The sequence below is a fragment of the Trichechus manatus genome, unplaced genomic scaffold (assembly GCF_000243295.1).
Source record: "Trichechus manatus latirostris isolate Lorelei unplaced genomic scaffold, TriManLat1.0 scaffold00110, whole genome shotgun sequence".
Lineage (NCBI taxonomy): Eukaryota > Metazoa > Chordata > Mammalia > Sirenia > Trichechidae > Trichechus > Trichechus manatus.
This window is the reverse complement of record NW_004444046.1, coordinates 4,618,304-4,643,898: the sequence shown is the minus strand read 5'-3', so window position 1 is coordinate 4,643,898 and position 25,595 is coordinate 4,618,304. Positions and strand designations below refer to the sequence as shown.

Here is a 25,595-nt window from a genome sequence, read left to right as displayed (position 1 = left end):
TTGGTCATTTGGAGTTGCTGATATTGCTCTCACATCTATACAACTTATACCATCAGATGTTGGCTGATTCATTCTGATTCCAGTGACGTGAATCTTTATTTATTTATTTTGCTTGCTCAATTAAATGAATGGTCTTAGTGACAAACTACTGGTTTTAATACAAAACACAAAGAAGCAAGTGAATTATTTAGGAAAAACTGAGTGATTAAAGGAATCTAAACCAACTGTTAGACTCTGACAGTACCTCCAATTTCATATAACAATTAACCATCTGATCATCACCTAATTCATAAAAAACAATTAACATGGATAAACATTCTTTCTGCTGCTTTGAAGGAAGGTATTTCTATTTATTCAGTGTTTGGGGACCTAAATATCTGTCTTTAAAGAAAATATTGCTATTGTAGTGGACTGTGATTGAGGTCTTGAAAATTTCAGGGAACCATTTTCAACTATTATTTATCAAATTGTACCAATGCTTTCTGTAAACACTGTAATCTCTGTTTTTCAGATGAAGGAAAACTGCAGCAGAGTCCTGTTAACTCCAGCAAATATTGTGCTTCCTGCTCAGAACTGGTTAGGTTACTCACACAAATGTCAAATAACAGGATGACAGTTTAGCAAATTATCCACCTGGCCCATATAGAAAGCACTGGTATTTCTACAGATTGCACAGACCATATTGTAGTGTTCAGAGAACAGCTGAATGGAACTTCTATTCTACAATCCAAGGCAACTGGCAACACAGCCCACCTTAGGAGAGAAACAGGCTTCTGATTTATAACACAGGCTTAAACCTTGCCATTTAGAAATTGTGCAACGTGTCCTGTGGACTGAAACTCGTTAAATAGCTTTACAACAGTATGGAATAAAGAGTTAGAAACACTTAAGACAGAGAATTTGAGAACCCAAATGAGTCAGAGAGAAGAGGTAGAATGGATTGCAAATGTAGGAAAAAAGACCATTTCAATGTCGTATTATAAGTAGCTCATAGATCGTGCATCCTAGTTTGTGTGACTGAAGAGGCCTCTGCCCTTGAGGAAAGGAGAGATTATGACCCTGTACTCCATAGATCATGGACATAAATTCGTTGGAACCTTGGCACACTAAAGGGAAGGCTTGTTGAGATGTCCATTTCAAGAGAATTGAACAATTTAGAAGAAAGAACAGATGTTTTACTATTACAAGAAGTGCTTAGAAGTGAGATACTCTGAATTTAGAATAGGTGGGTTAGTGGCCTAAGGAATTGGAATCAAGAGGCAGGACAATGGATGAAGATACATCTGCTGTTAAGCTGGTCACTAGGACAGGGAGGAACACCCTTCAACAAGGTGAGATGGGTAAGAGTTCTGAGAAGAGAAATATGGTCACGGTGGGCAAAACTCTTTGGGTGAATGCACTTGTCTGGGAAAGGTAGAGGGAGCCCTTATTTAGGAGACCTGCAAGATGGTTTCAACAGGAGGAAGTGGTTGGTAAAGGGGAGGGGCCATGAGCAAAGAATGGGCAACCATCGTGAGGCACCCTCCTGGGGGCCTTCATCTTCGCTGGTAGTGTGATTAGTAGGAATGAACCCAAAGCAAAGTTTATCCTCTACCTGGGTCACAATCAGAAAATTCCCTCTTTTTCTATGAGCCAGGGTAGAGGGTCTGGCCAAGAATGGTATATGGGTGAAGGGTAAGTCTACATTATTTTTCTCTTTGGGAGTTTGTTGTTGTTAGCTGCCCTCAAATTATCCTCGTTCATGGGGGCCCTGTGCACTACAGGGACAGAACATTGCTGGGTCCTATGCCGTGCCCATGATCTGTTGCAGATTGGACCGTTGTGATTGGCTGATTTTCAAAAGTAGATTGCCAGGCCTTTCTTCCTAGTTGGTCTTAGTCTGGAAGCTGCACTGAAATCTGTTCAGCATCATAGCAAACACGCAAGCCTCCACTGATAGACTTGCGGTGGCTGCACAAGAGATGTACTGGCTGGGAATAGAATCCAGCTCTTCCCAGGGAAAGTGAGAATTCTACTATTGAACCACCAATGGGTGAAAGATGAGTCCCATTATTTTTCCCTTTGGGGGTTGGAATTAGCTTAAAATATAGATGCTTCAGGGTAGTAGGTAACATAAGTTTGCTAGCTATGTTGCTTCTATAGGTGGTCAGAAGCTTGAAAATAGCCTGGGGTTGCATCTTCTGCCTTGATTCACCTCCTACTGCTTCTCCTTCTTCCTCCTCTTTCACAGCTCTCTCCCCTACCCTGCCCCCCACCCCAATGACTAGAGGCTAATCTATATTGACACTATGCGTTTTCTTGGGTATTGATTTTTTTTTTTTTTTTTTTTACAGCAAAAAGGTGTTTGAGGCCCTTGCTTTTACATTTTGTTTGATGAGAATAACCTCCTAGCACTATGAAAGAAATAACCATTTAATTCAGTTCAACAATCAGTTTTGTAAACTTTCTTTGTAGCTACAGCTATCAAAATAAAGTGATCTATTAAGGAATGAGCCAAAGGGGGAGGTGAAATATATTAGAAATTAAGTTTTAAAAAAAATTGTACACAGCCTAAAAGCATTCAGATGTTTTTTCAAAATGGCACCCAGTGATGTCAAAGTTAACCAATACTTTAAACCTTGTGTTGTGGCTTAGATAAAGTGAACAAGGATTCAGATTCCAGAGGAAAGTATAAAAGTGTAAGAAAGGCTGGATAAGTACAGTAAATTGACTACAACTCTCCATAAAACAGCCCTTTTATTTATCTGTAATAAAATAACAATGTATGTACTTACCATAATGAAGAAATGAATTTTTTGAAGTACATTTTTAGTAATAATGGGCAGAATAATATATTCCATATGTTTTACATAACAAATATATATTTTTAAATATTTTAATTTGTTAAAAATAATGGACCCACATATAGTATATGTGATAACTCTTTAGTAAATAGATTTTTTAAAACTTTTATTATGGAAAATTTTAAACATATACAAAAGTAGAATGGATAGTATAGTGAATCTCATATACTAATAACCCGGCTTCAACAAGTATTGACTAATGACCAAACATGTTTCACCTATACCCCACTGACTTACCTACACTCTCCTCTTCAGTGGAGTTTTTGAAGCAAATCCATGGCATGATATTGATGGAAGACACGGTCTTCCTTTGTTCCTACCAGTTTACTGAGTGTGCTAAGACTGCAAGGCTCTGACTGCTCTTTTACCAGGGCCATTTGTCAGGGTTATTTATGCAACTGGTAACCTAAAAAAGTGAGCTAACACTCCCACTTCCCCTTCCCTGGAAAAAGAGAAGGCTTGCTTACTGCTTGCTATAAAATTGGTAGATTCCTCAAGCTCAATGTCCCTCAGCTGTGAAGCAAATCCACTACATATGTAGGCATCCTCTAGGCTCATCTGTATCACCCCTGTGCCACCTGAGGGCAAGGAGAACCGAGGCAAATATGCTGATATCCACACTGTTTACTGTTTTAAGAGTAATCAAGTCCTGTGTCTCTGACTCAGGAGTCTTGTGTATTCTGCCAGCCTCCATAAAATATAACAGGCGGAAGTAGTAGACTGTAGGTAGGGTTAAATCAAATCCCACACCCAACATATATCATTTTATCTGTACATATTTCAATATATATTTCTAAAAGATAAGAACTTAAAAATAGCCACAATACTACTATCATATTTTTAAAAATAACAATGATTTTTAATTGAATATCCGCAATTCTTGTTCACATTTCATTGCTTTATAGTATTTTTTTTTCAGTGTGTTTGAATAAGGTCCTAATAAGGTCTATACAGATTTCTCCCGCTATCTGAAATTAGAGAGTTCCAATAACACCTTTGGTATAGGAAATGGAGTAAAGCAAAGAAACAATTGCTATTAATTTATATGGGAAAATATTTTGAGTGTTCCTAGACCAAAAAGTAACCCATCAAATCATACCAAATAACACTTAAAACCTGAAGAAATACTAACATATAATAAAAGCAGGAATCTGGGTGTTGTTCTGGGGAAGGAGCTTGGAGACACCACTCTCCCTGCTTGGGTGCGGGTGGCTCACTGCAAAACAAATGCTGAAGGCTGTTTCCTCTTTTTGTCTTTTTTGTAAAAGCAAAAATCCTCTTTGGATTTCTTTCAGTTAGCTAAAAGAGGTACTAATGCAGGTCTTTCACAAAAGTGAAATGGAGTAAGGCGAACTTTGGAAAAGCGTGGGATACCTGTAATTGTATTTGTATCTTACCAAAGAAAAACAAAACCCATTGTCCTCATTCCGAATCATAGCAACCCTACAGGACAGAGTAAAACTGCCTCATAGGGTTTCCAAGCAGTAGCTGGTGGACTTGAACTGCTGACCTCTTGGTTATCAGCCATAGCTCTTAACCACTGTGCCACTAGGGTTCCATTTTAATCTTGAGTATCTTTTAATGTATAGGTTTTCCCTTTCCCACTCTATTTTTCCTTTCAATTTATTTGTTGAAGAAAATTAGGTGCTTTCTCTTATATAATTTCCCACAGCCTGGATTTTGCTATTTTTGTAACTGTGGTGATGCTTAACATATTCCTCTGTCCCCTGTGTTTCCTGTAATTCGGTTTTTGGATCTAGAGTTTTAATTAGATTCGGGTTATTTTTTTTTTGTAAACTACTTCTTAGAAGTTTTACAGATGTCCATCAGCAGGAACATATATCTGGTTGTTTCTCTTTTTGTGATATTAGCAGCCATTTTTTTTTTATCGTTTCCTAAATCTTTTGTTTTTTAGAATACAAAATGGTAATGTTTGAAGTCTATTATTCCTTCTTCGTAACTGTAATACTTTCATAGAGGAAACAGTTGCATAGTTCTCAATTGTATGGATGTTTATGCAGTCTGAATATAATATTTTATGTCAGATATTCTCTTTAACAGAGTATTATTGTGATTGGTTTTCAAACAAGAGAGGTTTTTTTGTTGCAGTTATTATTATTATTATTATTATTATTATTTTATTCTCACAAAGAACACTGAGTATGTTCAAGACCAAAGTAGCATTTGAGGAAAAGTGAAAACGTTTCTAGGATAACATAATCAACACTTTTACGCTCTAAAATCGTTTCTGTTACTAAAGTATTTTTTTGTTATAAGGTGCCCAGAATCGCTAATCTGAAAAGAAAAATTGGCATGGAGAAGCAATCTCAGCCACCTTTTCTTCCAATGAAGAGTAGTAAAACGGGGGAGAGCCTCCTTTATGTGTGTTCTCTGCTTCTTTTTTCATGCATGGATCTAAAGTTAAGTACAGTGCTTTTTTTGGTGACAGTACAGGCCAGGATGGCATATCAGAACATTTTCCTTAGAGCCACATTGAAACATATCTGTTCAAATGAATCAGTTACCAACTCAATTGAATCAGTTACCAACTCAATTGACTCATTTAGCAGAAATAAGAAATTCAGAAGGTTGAACCACATGATCTCATTGCCACTAAAAATATTAATTAAGCTTTTCATTTTTGAACAAAACAAAAAACAGTTTCTATGGAGTCAGTTCTGACTCATGGTGACCGCATGTGTATCAGAGTAGAACTGTGCTCCACAGGGTTTCAATGGCTGATTTTTCAGAAGTAGATTGCCAGGCCTTTCTTCTGAGGCACCTCTGGGTAGACCCAAACCTCTAGTCTTTTGGTTAGCAGCTGAGTGTGTTAACCATTTCCACCATCAAAAGCCAAATCAAACCTGTTGCTGTCTGGTTGATTCTGTCATAGCACCTGTTAACGCACATCAGGCATTTTGTGAAACTTCTGTGTGTTGGGAGTTATAACAGGTGAAACGTCATGTGGCATAACAGTCTTCGGTATACTGGAGAGCAGAAGAATACAAAGAGGGGAAGAAAGCGCAGGACTTTTTCACTTACCAAAATATGTTTTTGATAAAAATCCCGAGACATTATTTATCAGGTTATTTTATTTTATACAAGGCTTCTTATACTACTTAAGTATCTTATACAAAATTAACAACATTTTGAAATTTTGGGAGATAGTTTTCTTCTCTCTCTCTTAGAAAATGGACCAAGAGAGTAAACTAGCAATTCACAAATATATGTCAGAAAAGAAGAAAAAAAAAACTGTTTTTCTAGTAAAAATTAAGGAAAGCGAAGCTCAACTAAATTAGCATTAGTTGGTGGGGAAACAACTCCAAAAAACCCACCTTCTAAATCACAAAGCGAATATGGGTAGTGTGCTATTTATGTTTATCAAAAGCAGTTTATTTGTTTGTGCTAGTTATCTATTGCTATGAAACAAATCACTCCAATGTTTAGTGGCTGAAAACAACACACGTTTATTATCTCACAGTTTCTGTGGATCAGGAATCCAGGAGCAGCTTAGCTGGGTCCCTCTGGCTCAGGGTCCCTAATGAGGATGCCTTCAAGCTATTGGCTGGAGCTGCAGTCATTCCAAATCTCCACTGGGAGAGCATCCACTTCCAATTCCTGCAGGGAGTTGTTGGCAGTCCTCAGAAGATCCCTTTCCAAATGCAGTTACATGGGCCTTTCCACAGAGCTGCCTAGAAGCTGGCTTCCGCCAGTGTGAGCAGTCCAAAGAGAGCAGACAGAAGCCACAGAAAGACATTCCATCATGTCTTCTGTATTCTAGTCACTCGAAAAGAGTCAGTAAGTCCAGCCCACCCTGAGGGGAGGGGATTCAACAAGGGCGTGAATGCCAGGAAGCAGGAACCTTTGGGAGCTAGCTATCTTAGAGGCTGCCTACTACAATTTGTTTATTTTAAATGTAGATTTTAAAAATAGAAAAACATTCTCATGGTTAAATACTCAAAATGACAAGATGTTGTATAGTGAGAATTCTCCCTCATACCCCTGTAACCCAGTTCCCTCCTTCAACAAACTATACTACTAGATTCTTGTGTATCATTTCAGAGACTTTCTGTTAAATGTTAACTTGAAAGAGTGGGACGCCGTAGGGTGCAAGCAGAAAGCCACTTTAATCTTCTCCCCTCCGCCTTGCCATTTCAAACGTGCTTTGTGGAGATAACTCTTTTCTACCCCTTGGATGAAGTCTGAGGTGGGTGCTATGACTTTTCATCTCTCATTTAATAAGAAGTCTTTCAGTCACTTTTAGTCATAAAATAGTTTTCATTTCAGAAATGAAACGCCTAGTCCTGAGTAATAGTCAGACTCTGAACTTTAAGGTTAAAGCTTTTCCCCTTTCCCTAGCTTTCTGCTTCAGGCTGGCAGTCTACAATGAGAAAAAGTAGAGTCCTTGTGGTCAGCTTCTTTATTTCCCTATTTCCTACTTCTGCACATTTTCCTCTGCTTCCTTCCGTCCCTACTGGGTTGCGTTTGTCTCTTCCAGGGTTGGGGGAAGGTAAATGAGTGAAGAGAGGTAAAACAAAACAAAACAAAAAAATTACTTGCCGTGGGAGTGGATTCCGACTCACGGTGACCCCATGTGTGTCACAGTAGAACGGTGCATGCGGTCCTAGGGCTTTCTCAGAGATTTCCTCCTGGGAACATGCAACTGTAGCTTTCTTGATGTTTGCAAATTCTCTCTGTCATTTAGCATTTGCTTCAAGGATACACCTCCAGCTGTTTTGTGCTGAAGTCACTTCAGCCCTGACAGGAAGCCTGTTGGGCTCCAGGAGGGCTTTCTCTCCCCCACGGCCTTCTTTGGTCCTGGAAAATACTCACACACCCTTTGGAATATTCTCCACTCTGGAAAAGTGGTAAAGACTGTTTTTGTTCCTTGAGGGTTTTTAATTCCTCATACTATCTTGCTCATTTCCTTTAGGAATTATATCCTGGGAACAAGGAATGCCCGGTGAATCACCCCAGGAATTAAAATCCAAAAGAGAGGATGTATCTGCAGGTTGGTCAAATGCTTGCCTTGTTGAATACGTATGGATAGGAAGTGAAAGACTTTTCTTGTAGAACATATTTCCCACATGCTGAGATACCTTTGAAGACAGAATAATTATAGTAATTAAGTCTGTGGATTCTTTCCATAACCCAGCTTACTCTGCTTAACAACATATGACAAGGAGGATGTTATAGATTGAATTATGTACCCCCCAAAATATGTGTTGTAAATCCTAACGTCTATGCCTGTGGTTATAGTCCCATTTGGGAATGGGTTGTCTTTGTTATGTTAATGAGGCAGGATTAGTGCAGGGCGTATCTTGAGTCAATCTCTTCTGATATATAAAAGAGATTAAACAAGCAAGCTAGGAAGCAGAGGTGGGGTAAGAGAGATGCCAAGCCACATGAAGATTACCCAGGAAAAGAAGCTCCGAAGAGACAAGGACCTTCCTCTAGAGCCAACAGAGAGAGAAAGACTTCCCCTAAAGCTGGCACCCTGAGTTCAGACTTCTAACCTCCTAAACTGTGAGAAAATAAATTTCTGTTTGTTAAAGCCATCCACTTGTGGTATTTCTGTTATAGCAGCACTAGATAACTAAGACAAAATTTGGTACTGGAAGAGTAGGTTGCTGCTCTAACAGATACCTACAATGTGGAAGTGGTTTTGGAATTGGGTAATGGGTAGAGGCTGGAAGAGTTTTAAGGTACCTAATAGTAAAAGCCTAGATTGCCTTGAAGAGACTGTTGGTAGAATTATGGATGTCAAAGGCAATACTGGTGAGGGCTCAGAAGAAAGTGAGGAGAACTATAGAGAAAGTTTCTATCACCACAGAGAATGCCTATGATGTCAGCAACAGAATGTTGCTAGAAATGTGGACATTAAATGTGTGCTTCTAGTGAGGCTTTAAAAGAAAATGATAAATATGTGATTGGACAGTGGAGGAAGGGTGATGCTTTTTAAACAGTGGCAAAGAACTTGTCTGAATTATGTTAAAATGTTTGGTGGAAGGTAGAACTTGTAAGTGATGAACCTGGATACCTGACTGATGAGATTTCTAAACAAAATCTTAAAGGGGCCTCTCCTTGCAGTGGTTTCTCTTTGCTGCTTATAGTAAAATGTGAGAGGAAGGAGATGGATTTAAAAATGAACCATGCAAAATGAAAACAGAACTTAAATATTTGGAAAATTCTGTTGTACAAACTAAGGACACGTGTGCTAGAATGTTCACCAAGGACATGGCTACACAATCTTTTGTTAAAGAGTTAAGCCTGTGGCTTGTGGGTCTAACAAACTACCAGAGCAGAAAACCCATCATCTTAGACTGAAGTAGACAGAGGAAGAACGAAAGGAAAGAATGCTGTCTGCTTCTTGGAATTCTACAGGTCATGACATGAATAGAATATGCATACCCATGTTCATTGTAACATTATTTACAATAGCAAAAAAGATGGAAACAGCCTAAGTGCCCATCAATGGATGAACAGATAAACAAAATGTGGTACGTACACACAATGGAATGCTATGCAAAGTTAAAGAATAACAACGAATCTTTGAAACATCTCACAACATGGATGAACCTGGAGGACATTATGCTGAGTCACATAAGTCAATTACAAAAGGACAAATAGTGAGACCACTATTATAAAAAGTCAAGAAAAGATTTTCACACAGACAGAAACATTCATTGATGGTTACCAGATGAGTGAGGGGAGGGAAAACCACAAACTAGAGAGTAGACACTTCAGTGATGGGAGAGATAATACACAGTATGGGGGACGTCAGCACAACATAATCAAGGTAAAGGAAGACACTGAAAGGTACGCAATAGATACCATGTGAAGATCACCAAGGAACTGAGGAACGCTGGGCTATAGAAGCTGAAAGAGACAAGGAACTTCCCACAGAGCTGACAGAGAGAGAGGCTTCCCCTAGAGCTGGTGCCCTGAGTTTGGACATCTAGCCCCCTGAACTGTGAGAAAATAAATTTCTATTCTTTAAAACCACTCACCTATGGCATTTCTGTTATGGCAGTACTAGGAAGCTAAGACCGGTGGTAAAGTAGTCACAAGAAAAAGTCACATTAATCATTAAATTGTTTTTTGATAATTTCTATTTTTCCAGTTTTTTCTAGGGTTTCTTCTTTTTCTTGTTTGCTCTCCTAGGAAGTTTCTAGCTCTGCTAAATCTTTTCTATGTTCTCCCTGTATCCATTCCTGTGCCCTTCCGTCAGTGGCAAGGTACCAGTAAAATCCTTTAAGCATGCGAAAACTGGACAATGAATAAGGAAGACTGAAGAAGAATTGAAGCCTTTGAATTATGATGTTGGCCAAGAATATTGAATATACCACGGACTGCCAGAAGAACAAACAAATCTGTCTTGGAAGAAGTACAGCCAGAATGCTCCTTAGAAGCAAAGATGGTGAGACTTCATCTTACTTACTTTGGAAATGTTATCAGGAGGGACCAGTCTCTGGAGAAGGACATCTTGCTAGGTAAAATAGAGGGTCAATGAAAAAGAAGAAGACCTTCAATGAGATCTATTGACATGGTGGCACAATAATGGGCTCAAACATAGCAACGATTGTGAGGATGGCTCAGGACCAGGCAGCATTTTGTTCTGTTGTACATATGGTCACTATGACTCGAAATCGACTTGATGGCACCTAACAACAACAATAACAAAATCCTGTAGGGTGAGCATTTCATCTAAGTCTGGATGATTATGCTATAAACAGGTTAGGGCATCATCAACAACAGCAAAAAACAGGTTAGGATGAAACATTTTGAAGATGATTTTTTTAAAAGAGTGAAATCTATGGTGAAAGCTTGAAAGAATGGAAATTATGATTTGAAAGAAGACAGTGCAGTGTCATTGTAAGTATGCCAAGAGATACAGTATTCTTACTATACATGAATAATTTAAAAATGAATACTGTACTTCCAAAAAATGTTGAAATGGCAAATGTGTTTTAATATATATTTTACCACAATAATAAAAACAAAAAGAATACTGTATTGTACCAATGTTAATTTCTTAGCTTTGACAAATGTACCATGGTTCTATGAGCTATTGGGGGAAGCTGGGTGAAGGGTATACAGGAACTGTCTATGCTATTTTCTCTGTAAATCTAAAATTATTTCAAAATAACAAGTTTTAAAAAAGAGAATGCTAGTAGAAACATCAAAATTTACATTCAAAATAAAGAACTTCTTTATCTAAAAATTTTAGGCAAATAAAAATAGTTTTTGAAGGAGATTCTGAAATCTCAGTTCCTGGTATATTTATTTGAAGTAGTTTAGGTGCAGTCCTGCATAAATCCTGGGGAAAATTAGTGACTGCTTTGACTGCTTCTCGGTTTCACTTTTAGTGTTGCTGTTTGGAAGCTCATTCTTTCAACAAATATTTATTGACCTATTACGGGTCTCTCATGTTCTAGGGATATACCAGTCAACAAAACAGATAAAGATCCCTGCTCTCATGGAAGGTACATTCTAGACCTGATGCAACATTTAAAAGGACCATTCTTTATTCTTCGTGAATAGTCTGTGGGTGGTGGGCAAAGGCAGAGCAGGGAGAACAGTTAGGAGGCTAATGCTGTAATCCATTGAGAGACGATGGTGCCTGGGACCAGGGTGAACAATGAAGGTGGTGAGAAGTGGTTGGTTTCTAGAGATTATGTAACAAACACATTCACACACAGTGGTGTGTTGAGACCAGCTTGTGCCAGGTCTCAACAGCTGAAAGTTAAATTTTTAGGAAGTTTGCAAGCCAGTTGTTAAATATACCATTATTAAAAATTTACATAAACTTACAATTAAATAAATTATATTGAAAATAGAGGTAATAAATACTCAAACCTCATCACTATCTAATTATTTTTACCTAATTATTTTACCATTATTATTTACTATTATCTCTGCTCTTGAGGTTATTTACATGTATTGTATCTGTATGGTGAAAATACTTGAAATGGTCTGCTGCTGTGCATCTCTTCCCAATTGTGTATTCAGTGACATCACATTGGTAGCTTGAAATCAACCGTGGTGGGAGCATTTACACCACAGCAATTGGCAAATGCTATGAATCAGGGCTCTCCCTCCCCCCGCCCCTTTTTTTAAAGAGATATGGTTGTTAAACATTTACCAGTATACCACTAGTTATAACCTTCCTAACTACACCTAGAAAAGTATATCACCGAACTATGCAATGTTTTTAGGTTCCCACACTTCTGTCATGTTCCCACCCACAAAGCAGAAAAGCCAAGAAGGGGTTAAATAGGTATCATTTATATCAAACCAGGATAAAAGTAACACATTTATCTTATGCTTCATGCCATTAATACACATTTAGTTACACAGAATCATCATACCTGAGATTGAATTTTTAGTGCCGGCCCTAGCTTTAATCCCATTGTGTCTCGAAGATGCTCCTCTGTGAGTAATGGCAAAGTTTCTCCATCAATTGCATGATCTTTAAATACCTTATTAAACACAAAAGGTGTTAACTTTGTCCAAATAATCTTTTAAAAAAAATTCTTGTTTTATATATATAGATATTTTGGTTTGGGGCAAAACATTAACACCACTTGAGGATGACAGAAAAATTTACTAAATTACTTAGTTTTAGTTGCTCTCTCTTCTGTGCTCGAGTAGCACATTGATTGTGCTCTGGTTTTTTTTCTTTTATTTGTTTGTTTTATTTTTTTTTTTTTAAAGCTTCTCGGGCCACTGTGTATACATTTTTTCCTTTTTTTTAAAACTTGTTTTTTTTGTTGAGAATATACATAGCAAAACATACACCAATTCAACTGGTTTTACATGTACAATTCAGTGACATTGATTACATTCTTCGAGTTGTGCAACCATGCTCACCCTCATTTTCTGAGTTGTTCCTCTCCCATTTACACAAACTCACTGCCCCCTGAGTCTCCAATCTAATCTTTCAAGTTGCTGTTGTCACTTTGATCCCACATAGATAGTTCTTAAAAGAGCATAATGCTCAAGGCAGACATTTTATTTACTACCTAAGCTAGACTATCGTTTGATTTTAAGATGACTTCAGGGGATCTTGTTGGTTTGAGGTTTAAGGATTATCTCAGGGCAATAGTTTCAGGGGTTCATCCAGCCTCCATAGTGCTAGAAAGTCTGGATTCCATGAGAATTTGACATTCTGTTCTGCATTTTCTTCTTTTTGATCAGGATTCTTCTATGGAATCTTTGATCGAAATATTCAGTAATGGTAGCTGGGCACCATCCCATTCTTCTGGTCTCATGGCAAAGGAAATAATTGTTGATAGAGGCAATTTGCCACACATTCCATATCCTCCTCCTATTCCTCACTCTCCTTCCTCTGTTGCTTCAGGTGAATAGAGACCAATTGTTGTGCCTTGGATGGCTGCTTGCAAGCTTTTAAGACCCCAGGCACTATGCAAAAACTAGGAAGTAGAACAGAATCACTAAACACATTATTAGGCCGATTAGATTGGGCTCTTTAATAATCTTTGGAGTTATTGTAATTCTCTGTTTATAGGTTTCCCCTCCAACCTGCAGCAATTCTGTTTGAGAGCAGGGCTCAGTATTATTTACTAATGTACCCCAATGTCATGGCTGGCACCTGGTAGAAGATGTGCAATAACTGTTGCTGCATGAATCAATGAAAGGATGAATGGACAAATACTCTGAGTAAATGGATGTAGGTAAAAGCCATCACAGACAGATTTCATCTCTCACATTTACAAGTGGGGTGTTTTCGGCCTTAGATGTAGGGTGAAGGGAGGAAGAGCGTGCAGGTGACAGCTGTCACCACTGACCTTTCCAACAAGATCTGCTTATTCTGACTCTGTAATGGCTTCAGAAGAGGACATGGAACAAGGGATATCATTGCTGATGATAGATGGATCTTGGCTGAAAGCAGAGAATACCAGAAAGATGTTTACCTGTGTTTTATTGACTATGCAAAGGCATTTGACTGTGTGGATCATAACAAATTATAGATAACATTGCAAAGAATGGAAACTCCAGAATACTTAATTGTGCTCATGCAGAACTGTGCATAGACCAAGAAGCAGTTGTTCGAACAGAGCAAGGGGATACTGCGTGGTTTAAAATCAGAAAAGGCGTGCGTCAGGGTTGTATCCTTTCACCAGACTTATTCAATCTGTATACTGAGCAAATAATCCGAGAATCTGAACTATGTGAAGAAGAATGGAGCACCAGGGTTGGAGGAAGACTCATTAACAACCTTCGATATGCAGATGACACAACCGGCTTGGTGAAAGTGAAGATGACATGAAGCACTTACTGATGAAGATCAAACACTACAGCCTTCAGTATGGATTACACCTCAACGTAAAGAAAACAAAAATCCTCACAACTGGACCAATAAGCAACATCATAATAAATGGAGAAAAGATTGAAGTTGTCAAGGATTTCATTTTACTTGGATCTACAATCAATGTCCATGGAAGCAGCAGTCAAGAAATCAAACGACATATTGCATTGGGCAAATCTTCTGCAAAAGACCTCTTTAAAGTGTTGAAAAGCAAACATTACTTGGACGACTAAGGTGTGCCTGATCCATACTATGGTGTTTTCAATCACCTCATACGCACATGAAAACTGGACAATGAATAAAGAAGACCGAAGAATAATTGATGCCTTTGAATTATGGTGTTGGTGAAGAATATTGAATATACCATGGACTACCAGAAGAATGAACAAGTCTATTTTGGAAGAAATACAGCCAAAGTGCTCCTTGGAAGCGAGAATGGTGAGATTTCATCTCACGTACTTTAGACATGTTATCATGGAAGAAAGGCCTGGCATTCAACTTCCAAAAAATCAACCATTGATAACATTATGGATCTAAGATATATCTACTGGTCCCATCCCAGCTGGGGCAAAGGAGAATGAAGAAGATCAAAGACACAAGAGAAAGATTAGTCCAAAGGAAGAGTGGACCACAACTACCACAGCCTCCACCAGACTGAGCCCAGAACAACTAGATGGTGCCTAGTTACCACCACTGACTGCTCTGGTAGGGATCACAATAGAGGGTCCCAGATAAAGCAGGAGAAAAATGTAGAACAAAAGTCAAATTCACCAAAAAAAAAAAAAAAAAAAAGACCAGACTTACTGGTCTGACAGAGACTTGAGAGGCCCCAAGAGTGTGGCTCCTTGATACCCTTTTAACTCAGTACTGAAGTCATTCCTGTGGTTTACCCTTCATCCAAAGATTAGACAGGTCTATAGGGCCAACAATAACACATGTGAGGGTCGTACTTCATAATTCAGTCAAGTATATGAGGCTAATGGGCACATGAGCCCAAAAGCAAAGACAGAAGGCAGGAAGGGACAGGAAAACTGGATGAATGGAAACAAGGAAACTGGGGTGGAAAAGGGGAAAGTGTTGAGGTATCATGGGGTTGGCAACCAATGTCACAAAACAATTTGTGTATTAACCGTTTAGTGAGAAATTAATTTGCTCTGTAAACTTTCACCTAAAGCACAATAATAAAAGAAAAGGAAGAAAGCTTTATGGAGTACAGTTCTATTCTGACACCCATGGAGTTGCCATGGGTTGGAATGGACTTGATAGCAACTGGTGACGATGGTGGTATTTCATGTTTCTGATCCAGGATTTTTCCTGCTGTAGCCACTGCCATTCAAAAAAAGGAGTGCTGATAAAAACAGTTAACGATACTTAATTGGTGGAAGTTTTACCTCATGTTTCTTTCCCTGGTATGGGTTCTGGTGAGCAGTGAAAGGAGGATCCAAAGAAGGAGAAACCATGAAAGTCAGGGGTAATTTTCAAACAGAGGTGACTTGGCAGCCAAGGCCTGAAATATACGCAAGCCTAAGCCTCAGCCATGGTGGGCGTACTCTGGGCCCAAGGCACGGATGCAGGATACATCACTGGCGCTCAGAAGATGTTTCCCTTCTGTTCTTACCAGGGCATTTCAGGCCAAGTGCACCTGTTTTGGGTAATTTTAGTTATTTCAATAGAGGGAATATTTTTATCTGTTGAGTTCTCTGTACTAGACATTTAGTTAAACCAAACCCATTGCTGTTGAGTCAATTCCAACTCATAGAGACCCTATAGGACAGAGTAGAAGTGCCCCATAGGGTTTCTAAGGAGCGGCTGGTGGATTTGAACTGCTGACCTTTCTGGTTAGCAGGCATGCTCTTAGCCACTGCGCCATCAGCACATTTAGTTAGAACAAACAAAATATGTGGCAGGTTCTCCTGGACATCCCTAAAAAGCTGAGCCACCCAACCCTCTCTCCATATCTGTTTGAAAGCATTTACTTGCACCGGGGCTTTGGATTTTAGTGGTGGTTATTTTTTCTGATTTTCTTTTTCTGCCAACAGGAGGCAAATGCTTCCAGGCTGATGAGTAGACACCTAAGGCAGAGGTGAGGAGGAAGAGAACGGAGAGTAGGCTAGTAGGTGGAACTCAGTCTAGTCCCAGGGGCTTGGTCTGACCTGTTTAAAGAAAAGGCAGTGGAGCGTTTGAGCATTTTAGACACGGGTCTTTGTGACAGCTGTGCACAGGCGGTGCTGCCTGAGGATTTGCTGCACAGGGGTGAAGCTGATGGGTTCCCCCTACTTCTGTATAAAGCACAGTCACAGAGCGCTGCACGGAGTGTGCACAGCGACGTTCTTGCAGTCGCCTGTGGGGACTTTAACGAGGGAACAAGAACAGGACTTGGTCCTGAACACATGTGAGAAACACCTAGAAGTAACTGGTACCATTTCTTGGGGTGAGGAAGGGGACGCTATCCTGTAAGAGAGAGATTATGAATCAGCAGTGTTTAAGTGATTTCTATGTACCCACAAGTAGTGTGGGACATTTGGGATTATAAAGTATAAAACGCATGCAACATTATTCACTGCAAGAGCAGTTATTGTAAACTGTACTTCTGTGATTGTAGATCACTGACTGTTGAAGAGTAATCAGAGTTCAAACAAATTCAACTCACCAGGAATCAGTAATCACATGTTCATTACACACAGAGCTTCTTGTTTCTGGCAATTATCAGAGTTATACAACTTCATTGTAATTGTGGTTGATGTGGCACTTGATAAGTGGCATAGATTAATTTAAAAAGTGACTTATCCATGGTTAATGACTAAAATAATAAGATTATACCCATTGAGCAGAAGCAAATATGTCAACATTTTTATCAGATTATGCAAGAAGACAAAAGTGGGTGATATGAAGAATACAACTTTTGCTCGCAGTTCTGCTCTCTATAGGAGCCTCTGATATAATGAAGAAATTCTAACGTCATTCATTTATATTTATAAATGAAAAAAATGTCAAAAAAATTCATCGAGCATTTACAATGTACCAGGCACTCTTCAATGTTTATGACAATCCTTGAAAACTACATTATTACTATTATCCCCATTTTACAAATGAAAACACTAATAGGCACAGAAAGGAGAATAACTTGCCTTAGGTCATATGTCCAGAAAGTAGAAAAGCCAGGATTTAAACTTGTACTTTCTGGCTCAGAACCCATACTTTTAATTACTACTCTATAGATTTTTCCATATATCCCATAATCAGGACCCCCAAAAAAAATAAAAAAGTTTAAAAAAGAAGAATAAAAAATTAACAGCATTATACTGAAGAAGGAGCCCTGGTGGTGCAGAAGTTAAGACCTTGTCTGCAAACCAAAAAGTTTGGCAGTTCAAATTTACCAGTGGCTCCTGAGAAACCCTGTGGGGCAGTTCTGCTCAGTCCTATAAGGTCGCTATGAGTCAGGATCGACTCAACAGCAACAGGTTTGCTCTTTTTGTTTGTTTATTTATTCTGAAGAAAAACATTATCACAAAACTGAGATCTGAAAAGTATCAGCTTGAACATCAGTCAGTTACGATGCAGTTAATTCGTAATGTCTTTTATTTGTTTTATTCTTCTTTAACATGGAAACCAAAGATAATGATACCTGATATAGTAGGCACTTTGTTGCTTGGAATTGTGTTATTAAGTCACTTGACAACATAAACTATGGGCATGAAAATCCACCACTGACATAAACTTAAAAAACTTATTAGCCCATGATTTTTGTCACCAATTTTGTCCCAAGTGTCCTAACAGTTCATTATAATTTAAAATATAGTATTTATCTACAAGACTAAATTATAGGTATATGTGCATTTTTATATATAGTCCCAGCATAAGTATAGGATTTTAAAAGCTGTTAACTTCCTGCTTTTCAGATCTGTTGCCTTCTTGTTTTTTTTTTTTTTCTTCTTCCTGTTTTTAATTGTTATTTTTTTCTTCTTGTCCTTTTCAGAATGAAGTATATATTTCTGCTAGCTATGATGAATAGCCCAAAATTGCTGACACAGGACTATGTGCTTGAAAATTGTTTGTTATGTGGATGAGTAGGGAATGTAGTAGACATTTCTCATTCCTTCTGGATGTTTGGCTTCTGAACTTGCATCCAGTTTTGGGAGAACTCCCACATCTCAGGAGTCTTGATGGGAAACAGAGCCTGCTTCCCAGGAGAGAAACTGAAGCCCAACTCTGGCTTTCCCAGCCTCCCCTGCAGTTGGGGTGTGGGTACATGACATAGGCTCCACCAATCAGAGGCACCTGCCCCAGGGGAGCCCATGGCATAAAAAAGGGGAGACTATTGAGAATCCTCTCTGGGAGCAAATGGGAGTGACGGAATTTGTTATCAAGGAAATATATTTCAGAGTGTCATACTTTTACAAAAACAAATATTATTTAAGTCACCTGAGCATAGGCTGAACAGCCTGGAAGGCCTCTAATGAAATTGTGCACATCATCCACGGTCCATTTCTGAATATCTTCATCCAAAGATAGATGTTCCCCAGTTGTAACCAGTTCACCTGTTCCTTTAAAAATGAAAGGATATGATTTGGGTTATACGTTTTTCAGGGAGAGGGAAGCTAAACGCACAGGTCTGTGTCTGATTTCCTCGTACTCTCCAGAGTGGTCCCTTTCTGCAGATATACACAAAAATTTCCTAAAAGATATTAAGAGTTACTAGGAGACAAAAAACAAAACAAAACAAAAAAAACCTTAGCTGCCTTCTTTCTTTTCTTTTTCTGAAAGAATCCTTAGAGATGGTGTTATTGTAAGTGAACAAAAGAGCTTCAGATCTCCTCTAGCTTCTCTCAGATTGTAATAAAAATGTCCTGTGGATTTCGTTCTACAGATTAATGCTACCATGGTCTATGGTATTATGTGGTTTATGAAGTTCTCTAGGTGATGCAAGAATTTAGCTTTGTCTTCATCAAAACGGTGTATTAACACTTACTAGGGAAGCAGTTAGTATGATGGCTAGATTACACATAGCCAAAAATCACTGTGTTTTAAAATATTTTTATCTAAAGAAATTGTAGGTAACTATTCAGTGTGTGGTTTTTTTTTGGATAATCAAACCAAATTCATTGTCGCTGAGTTGACTTCAATTCATAGTGACCCTACAGGACAGAGTAGAACTGCCCCGTAGAGTTTCCAAGGAGCAGCTGGTGGATTCGAACTGCTTACCTTTTGGTTAGCAGCTGAGCTCTTAACCACTGTGAACCTCCTTAGGTTAGAAGATATAATAACAGTCATGTGTCCTGAAAGTTAATGCTACTGTTCAACTGCCTATTTTTTTCAACACTTAGATACAGGGGAGATAAAATTCATACTTTTAAGCAAGAAGGCCCCCCGTTTTGTTGATAAAATTAATAGTATATTAAATGAAAATTTAAATTTCATTTAATAGCATATTAAATGGAATTCTGATAGGTTTCCTTATACTTCCTCATACTTTACTTTCCTAGCGTTTACCGAAAATTCTTTATATAGCTATATAGATATATATATATATTTTTCATTGATACAGCTTGTTGGAATTAACTTAATATAGTGACTTCAATAAAGTGACATCATTAAGAAAAAGTAGGATAAAAAGAGGCATGATTGTTACCGTTCACTACATAATAACTTAAGGATTTGTCGACCTGTGGTTAATGAGGATCTTCAACTGGCCCCAGACACCTACTTGGCAGAGCTGGTGGAGGCCCTGGATTCTTTTCACTGCAGGCTGTGAAAGACTCCTCTGAGGCCTTCTGCCTGCTGCTGTCCCAGGCCTTTGCTTCCAGGGAGGTGCTATGGGCTGCCCAGGGTGTTCTGTGGATGGACTCCAGCTCTGCACAGGTTTTGGCAGGAGCTGCAGTTGGTTTTTCATTGGTTTCCCGTGACTTCTGATTGTTGAGTGCTTCAGTCTCAGGATCTTTTGCAAACTCATCGTTTTCATAGGGAATTGCATGAGTCTGGCCTGGGATTTTAAATTCTGCTTGACTTTTGCAACAATCGGTATCACTATCTAGAATTTTCTGATTCCCTGTACCTCTCCTGAGACGACGACATTTCTGCTCCCAGCTCTCTAGAAAATGTGGACCAGTTGCCACTAGCATGGGGTTTCCCTGAAGGTTTCTCAAGGTGCTTCTGTGGAAATGCAGGTCACTGGCATGGAGCATGCTTCTGCCATGGTATGTGGCTGGGCCTGCTGGGATACTGGAGCCATAGAGGAATGGTATCCCTAAACCCATTAGCCCCTTGGGATTAACTTTTTCCATTCTTCTTTGCTGATAAATGGCATACATTTCCATTTCTGTCCTAAAAACAAAATAACATATTTTATACAACACAAGAAAATCATTAGAAATATAATTATAATGGCCTTCTGCCCTCCCTAAGATAGCACCTCTGCTTTTCCTATGAGTCCCCACAGGCTTATGTGACGTTTCTTAGGAGGAAACATAAATCCCCCACAAAGCCACTGGGGAGAAGAGTTTGGAGTAAGATCTGAGGGTAAAGGTTTGGCTGAATCTCACAATGGAAGTTCAAGGCCAGTCTTTAGAGCTTTGCTTCTAACAGAATATGGCAAATTTATGAGAGATGGAGAGAATGCAGCACAATGTAGTTTCTTGCCAGAGATTAATCCTAAAAAATCTGAAGTTCTGGGAAGAGATTTTCTAAACTCTGCAATATAATCTTAGTGGGACTCAAGAAAGGCAATAAACTATGCAAGTCTCAATTGTTATAAATCAATGCAAATCACCCCTATTTACAACAACATGGGGGAGGGGGAGGACTTGCTGGTGTTTTTGCTTAATTCACATTGCTTAATGGTCATCTGGACCCCTGAAGGTTCAGTATGAACAAACTGACCCTGATGCCTTCCCTCACCTTTGGGCCATACCCTTGTATTATGGTCATTATTGCTGTGCTTTTCTTTCTCCTGGTCATTACAGCTGACCCAATCTAATCAAATCATACCACTGATGAGCTGACATGAGGTTATCTGGGCTCTGATGGTGCAATGTGAAGTGGGGGTGGCAAGCTTGGCATGCTATCTTTGGGGAGAATAAGAATCATTTACTACAGGAATGCCAATATGAATTTCAGAAGAATCACAACTAGATACTTTGATTATGGGACACGGGCAAACTGTGTAATCTGTAGACGAATACCACTATTAGCTTCACTATATGATTTCTGACTTGCTTTTATCCTTAACTAACCTGTACACAGTTTTGTGTATGTTCTTATTTATAATGTTCCTGAAATACTTTTTGTAAGAAATCAGCATGTATGTTATAAATGTGTAATAAATAAACGAATGAATGAACAAGTGAATGAATAGAAAAATAAAGAAAATAATGTTAAGTTACCTGGCAGTATTATGCTTTTGAATCATTTCATTTCTTCTGGCCATTGTTTTTATGGATTCAGGTGGTAAAATGCCCCAACCTTAAAAAAAAGAAAACCATCACCCACCCGACAAACAAATTAACAACATACACTTGAAAATAATAAAATAAAATATGATGATATAATAAAGTATCTTCAAAAAGCTGCCAGTTGAGCACTATGTTGGAAATGGTATCAGATCATTGCTGTTCAGCATTTTAGAGTTGCTTTGGTGATAGCATGATAAACACTAGATAGTTTTGCTTTTTTTTTCTTTGATTGTTGGTCTCATGACTGGCAACATTTTCCTGCCATACTTCTAAAGAAAAAAGATGAAATGACCTGTGAATCACTTGCATTTGAAGTAAAAATTGATACTTTTTTTTTGTATAACAGGAATTAGTTAAGTGCTTCTTGATGCCTGGGAACCCCTGGAAATAAATGCATTGAGAATTTAAGTGGTTAAAATATAAGGCTCTCTCTTTAGACTTATAGGTATATTTGAGGTAAATACTTTTTCCAGAATGGTTCCAATGGAGTTGGGCATCAATTACATTATTCTGTTCATGCCAGCCTTCCAAAATAACTTGAAATAACAGCACCACCACCAGATTTTTCAAGGCTCTTTTCTTGTCTGGTAACTTTATGCTACATTGATTCTTCCTTTTTTTTTGGACTCCTGTTGTTATTGTTTGTTGGGTGCCTTTGAGTCAATTCCGACTCATAGTGACGCCATGTTGACAGAGCAGAACTGCTCCATAGGGTTTTCTAGGCTGTAATCTTCACAGAAGCAGATCACCAGGTTTGGTGTTGTACAAACGTATTTGACGTTTATAAAATTCAAGAGTTAGATGAGGTGACCTCTAGGGGTTCTTCTAACCTTAACACTATGTTTTTTATAGTTCAGTAGCTTCAAGATATTCTCCTTTAGACAACTAGCATGCATGAAACTACCAACCCATGGCCCACTGCCCAAGGATGCAGAGAAAGTCTGTGTAGAGGTGTAGAGGGCACAATTCTAATTGTCTGGCTTTTAGGACTCTCTGAAATCTGGACTCATCAAATCTATTCCAAGGTTCTTCCTCTTTCCCAAATAAGTCTGGAAGCCAAGAGAAGCAAGTGTTTTAAGGAGAGAGTGAGCAACTGTGTCAAGCAAGCTGCTCACAGGTCAAGTAAGATTAAAAAACCAAAGCAAAAGCCGTTGCAGTCGAGTCAATTCCAACTCATAGTGACCCTGTGGGACAGAGTAGAACTGCCCCATAGGATTTCCAAGGAGCAGCTGGTGGATTCAAACTGCTGACCTTTTCATTAGCAGCCATAGGTCTTAACCACTGTGCCCCTAGGGCTCCCAATTAAGATAGGACTAATAATGTATCATTAGATTTATCCATGTGGAAGTCATTGGTGATCTTGATAAGAGCAATTTCAGTAGAATGGGGTCACTGAAAACACGACTAGAGCAGGCTCACGAGAGAGTAAAACAAAAACCAAACCCATTGCCATTGAGTCGATTCCAACTCATGGCAACTCCGCGTGTTACAGAGTAAAACTGAACTCCATAGACTTTTCTTGGCTATAATCTTTACAAAAGCAGGTCATCAGGCCTTTCTTCTGCAGCCCTGCTAAGTGGGTTTGAACCACCAATCTTTAGGTTAGTAGTCAAACACAAACCATTTGCACCACAAATTTCCTGCCAACACTGAAGATCAAGCTGGACTATCTTATCTTTCAAAAACTATATCAGTGAGTTTCTGCTTGACCCTGCTCCCCAGTGACCTGGTGTGATGGTTGAGATTGTGTGTCAACTTGGCTGGGCCATGATTTTCTGTGTTTTAATGTAATCACTCTAATGATTGAATATACTGTGAGTAGCCAATCAGATGAAAGGGAGTCTCCTTGAGGGTGTGGCCCGAATCTGTATATAAGCAGACATTCTGGCTTTTTGCTCTCTCTGGATCCTGCGGCTGCTTCCTGTCGTCTCATCTCCCGTTCTTGGGACTTGAGCTGTCAGCTTATCTGCGGAACCTGGGATTCATCGATCTGCACAGCCTGTGAGTGGGAGCCCTGCTCTCCAACCTTCCGATCTTGGGCTTGCCAGCTTCTGCAGCTGTGTGACTTGGGAGAGGCCTCTACCCTGATCCACGGACTTGGGACGTTCTAGCCTCTACAATTACGTGAGCTGTTTCCTTGATATAATCTCTCTCTATATATATATTTATACACTTTACTGGTTTTGCTTCTCTAGAGAACGCAGCCTAAGACATCTGGTAAAATGCAAGTCAGACTATGTTACTCAATCTCTCTAAAGTCTTTCCCTCTTACTAGAATAAAAGCCGAAGTCCTCTCTATGACCTATCAAGAGAAACATCAACTGCCCTCAGCCCCATTATGTCTCACATCTCATCTTTTCATGACTTCATCATTCCTCATGTGTAAGATACACAGATAGTAGTATTGTAATTCCTCATGTTAGCATGAATAAATTGATGCTTAAAGGGGTTAAGCAACTTGCCTATAGTCATACTGTGGTGGAACCATGTTTTGAACTCAGGCAGTGACTGCAGAAACTATAAACATAATCACCACACAGTTTTGCTTTCAAAATTTAGCAGTAAACTTGATAGCAAGCTCATTGCAGCCAACCAGTTCAAAGTGGCACCACACACAAGAGCCACGCATTTATTGCTCCTACCTGAGTAGGCATGATTGGACAGCATGTTCGGCATATTTGCATTAGGTATAACAGAAGATCCAAATTGGGAAGAAACACAAAAGTGTCTTGGGTCAGTTGGAGCTACAGTAGAAGGCAATAAATCTCTAGGAACAAAAGACAAAGTAGATAAAATAAGGGTGGAGTCCCACAAAATATCTTCACAGCTATTGCTGACATGGTTGTGTGAGTGTGTGTGTGTGTTTGTTTTTTTTGGCATATGGGATTCTATCATAATTTCCTTAAATGAAGTACAATATCCTGTAGTCTCTATTGGTTTAAGTAGAAATATGGTATGAAATATTAGGAGGAAGGACTCTGCTAAGGAAGGATTGACCTAGCTGACAAAATGAGTGAGAAAGCAGGAAAGTAAAGTTTTAGGGATGTCTGAAAAAGCAGATCTAATCAAATCAATACCACTTTCATACTGACCATCATACTCTTTTAACCACAACATTCTTTTCTCGTTTCATGGACATACTTTGGCTTGGGTTTGCCATCTGGGATCAGTATATGATACCTAGGTGGACAATGTATTTATTTTACCAAGCTTCAGTGGTCACTGGAAGTCCAACTTTCCTGTTCACACTTAGTCAACAAGAATAAATAATGGAACTTACTTTCTCCTCAGAATGTCAAAATACTCTAAAGAAGGGAAGACGGTATACTACCAGAACTTGCAACCAAAGTACTTATAACTTCACTTATATTGAAAAGAAAGAATTGTTCTATTACAGGAAATCTAGGGTATCCAATGTCTGCACCTGTGCAGTGCCTGTCATATGCTAGTGCTCGTTAGCTCTTTGCTGAGTGAGTAGGTCAAGCAGGCTTGGAAGGGGAGGTAATGGGAGGTGTCTTGAAGGTGTGGCTAGCAGAGTATCTTCATGTGAATTATTGCACCAGTTTACTGAAACAGCATTAGGCAATAAAACAACACAGGGGATAACATTGTTCCAAACTCAAAGATGATCTATTTTCTCCTGTGATGGGATATCATATTGGAGAGAAATACCTGGCCACTGTTCGAGGTTCAAATGGTGAGGGACCCAGTGAGGTCCTCTGCTGCCCTGATATTGTCAAGAAAGGGTTTACGGCCATCGTTGGGTTTATCATCAATAGCTTTTGCCACTGATGGAATTCTGAAAAGAACCAGAGAGATGTGTCAGCAAATAACTCTACTTTTTGAGAACTATTTGAATTTTTCTTGAAGACAATGAAACCCTTGGTATTTTCCCAGAACTTGGGAAGACTATATGCCAAGCTTTTAGTTACACAAAAACATCTCCATAGTAAGCACCCAGGTACAATTGTA

At 38.9% G+C, this 25,595-nt stretch overlaps 1 protein-coding gene across 1 annotated transcript; it reads right to left on the bottom strand.

The window, feature by feature from the left end:
• Positions 1 to 7,741: 7,741 nt before the first annotated feature.
• On the bottom strand, positions 7,742 to 25,381 carry SAMD7 (sterile alpha motif domain containing 7). Its single transcript, XM_004383452.1, has 7 exons — positions 25,296 to 25,381; positions 24,266 to 24,390; positions 21,555 to 21,633; positions 19,880 to 20,496; positions 18,598 to 18,719; positions 12,215 to 12,325; positions 7,742 to 7,942 (listed from the first exon to the last, which is right to left on the bottom strand). Exons 1-7 carry the CDS (start codon positions 25,379 to 25,381, stop codon positions 7,742 to 7,744), a joined length of 1,341 nt encoding a protein of 446 aa, XP_004383509.1.
• Between the last annotated feature and the right edge of the window lie 214 nt (positions 25,382 to 25,595).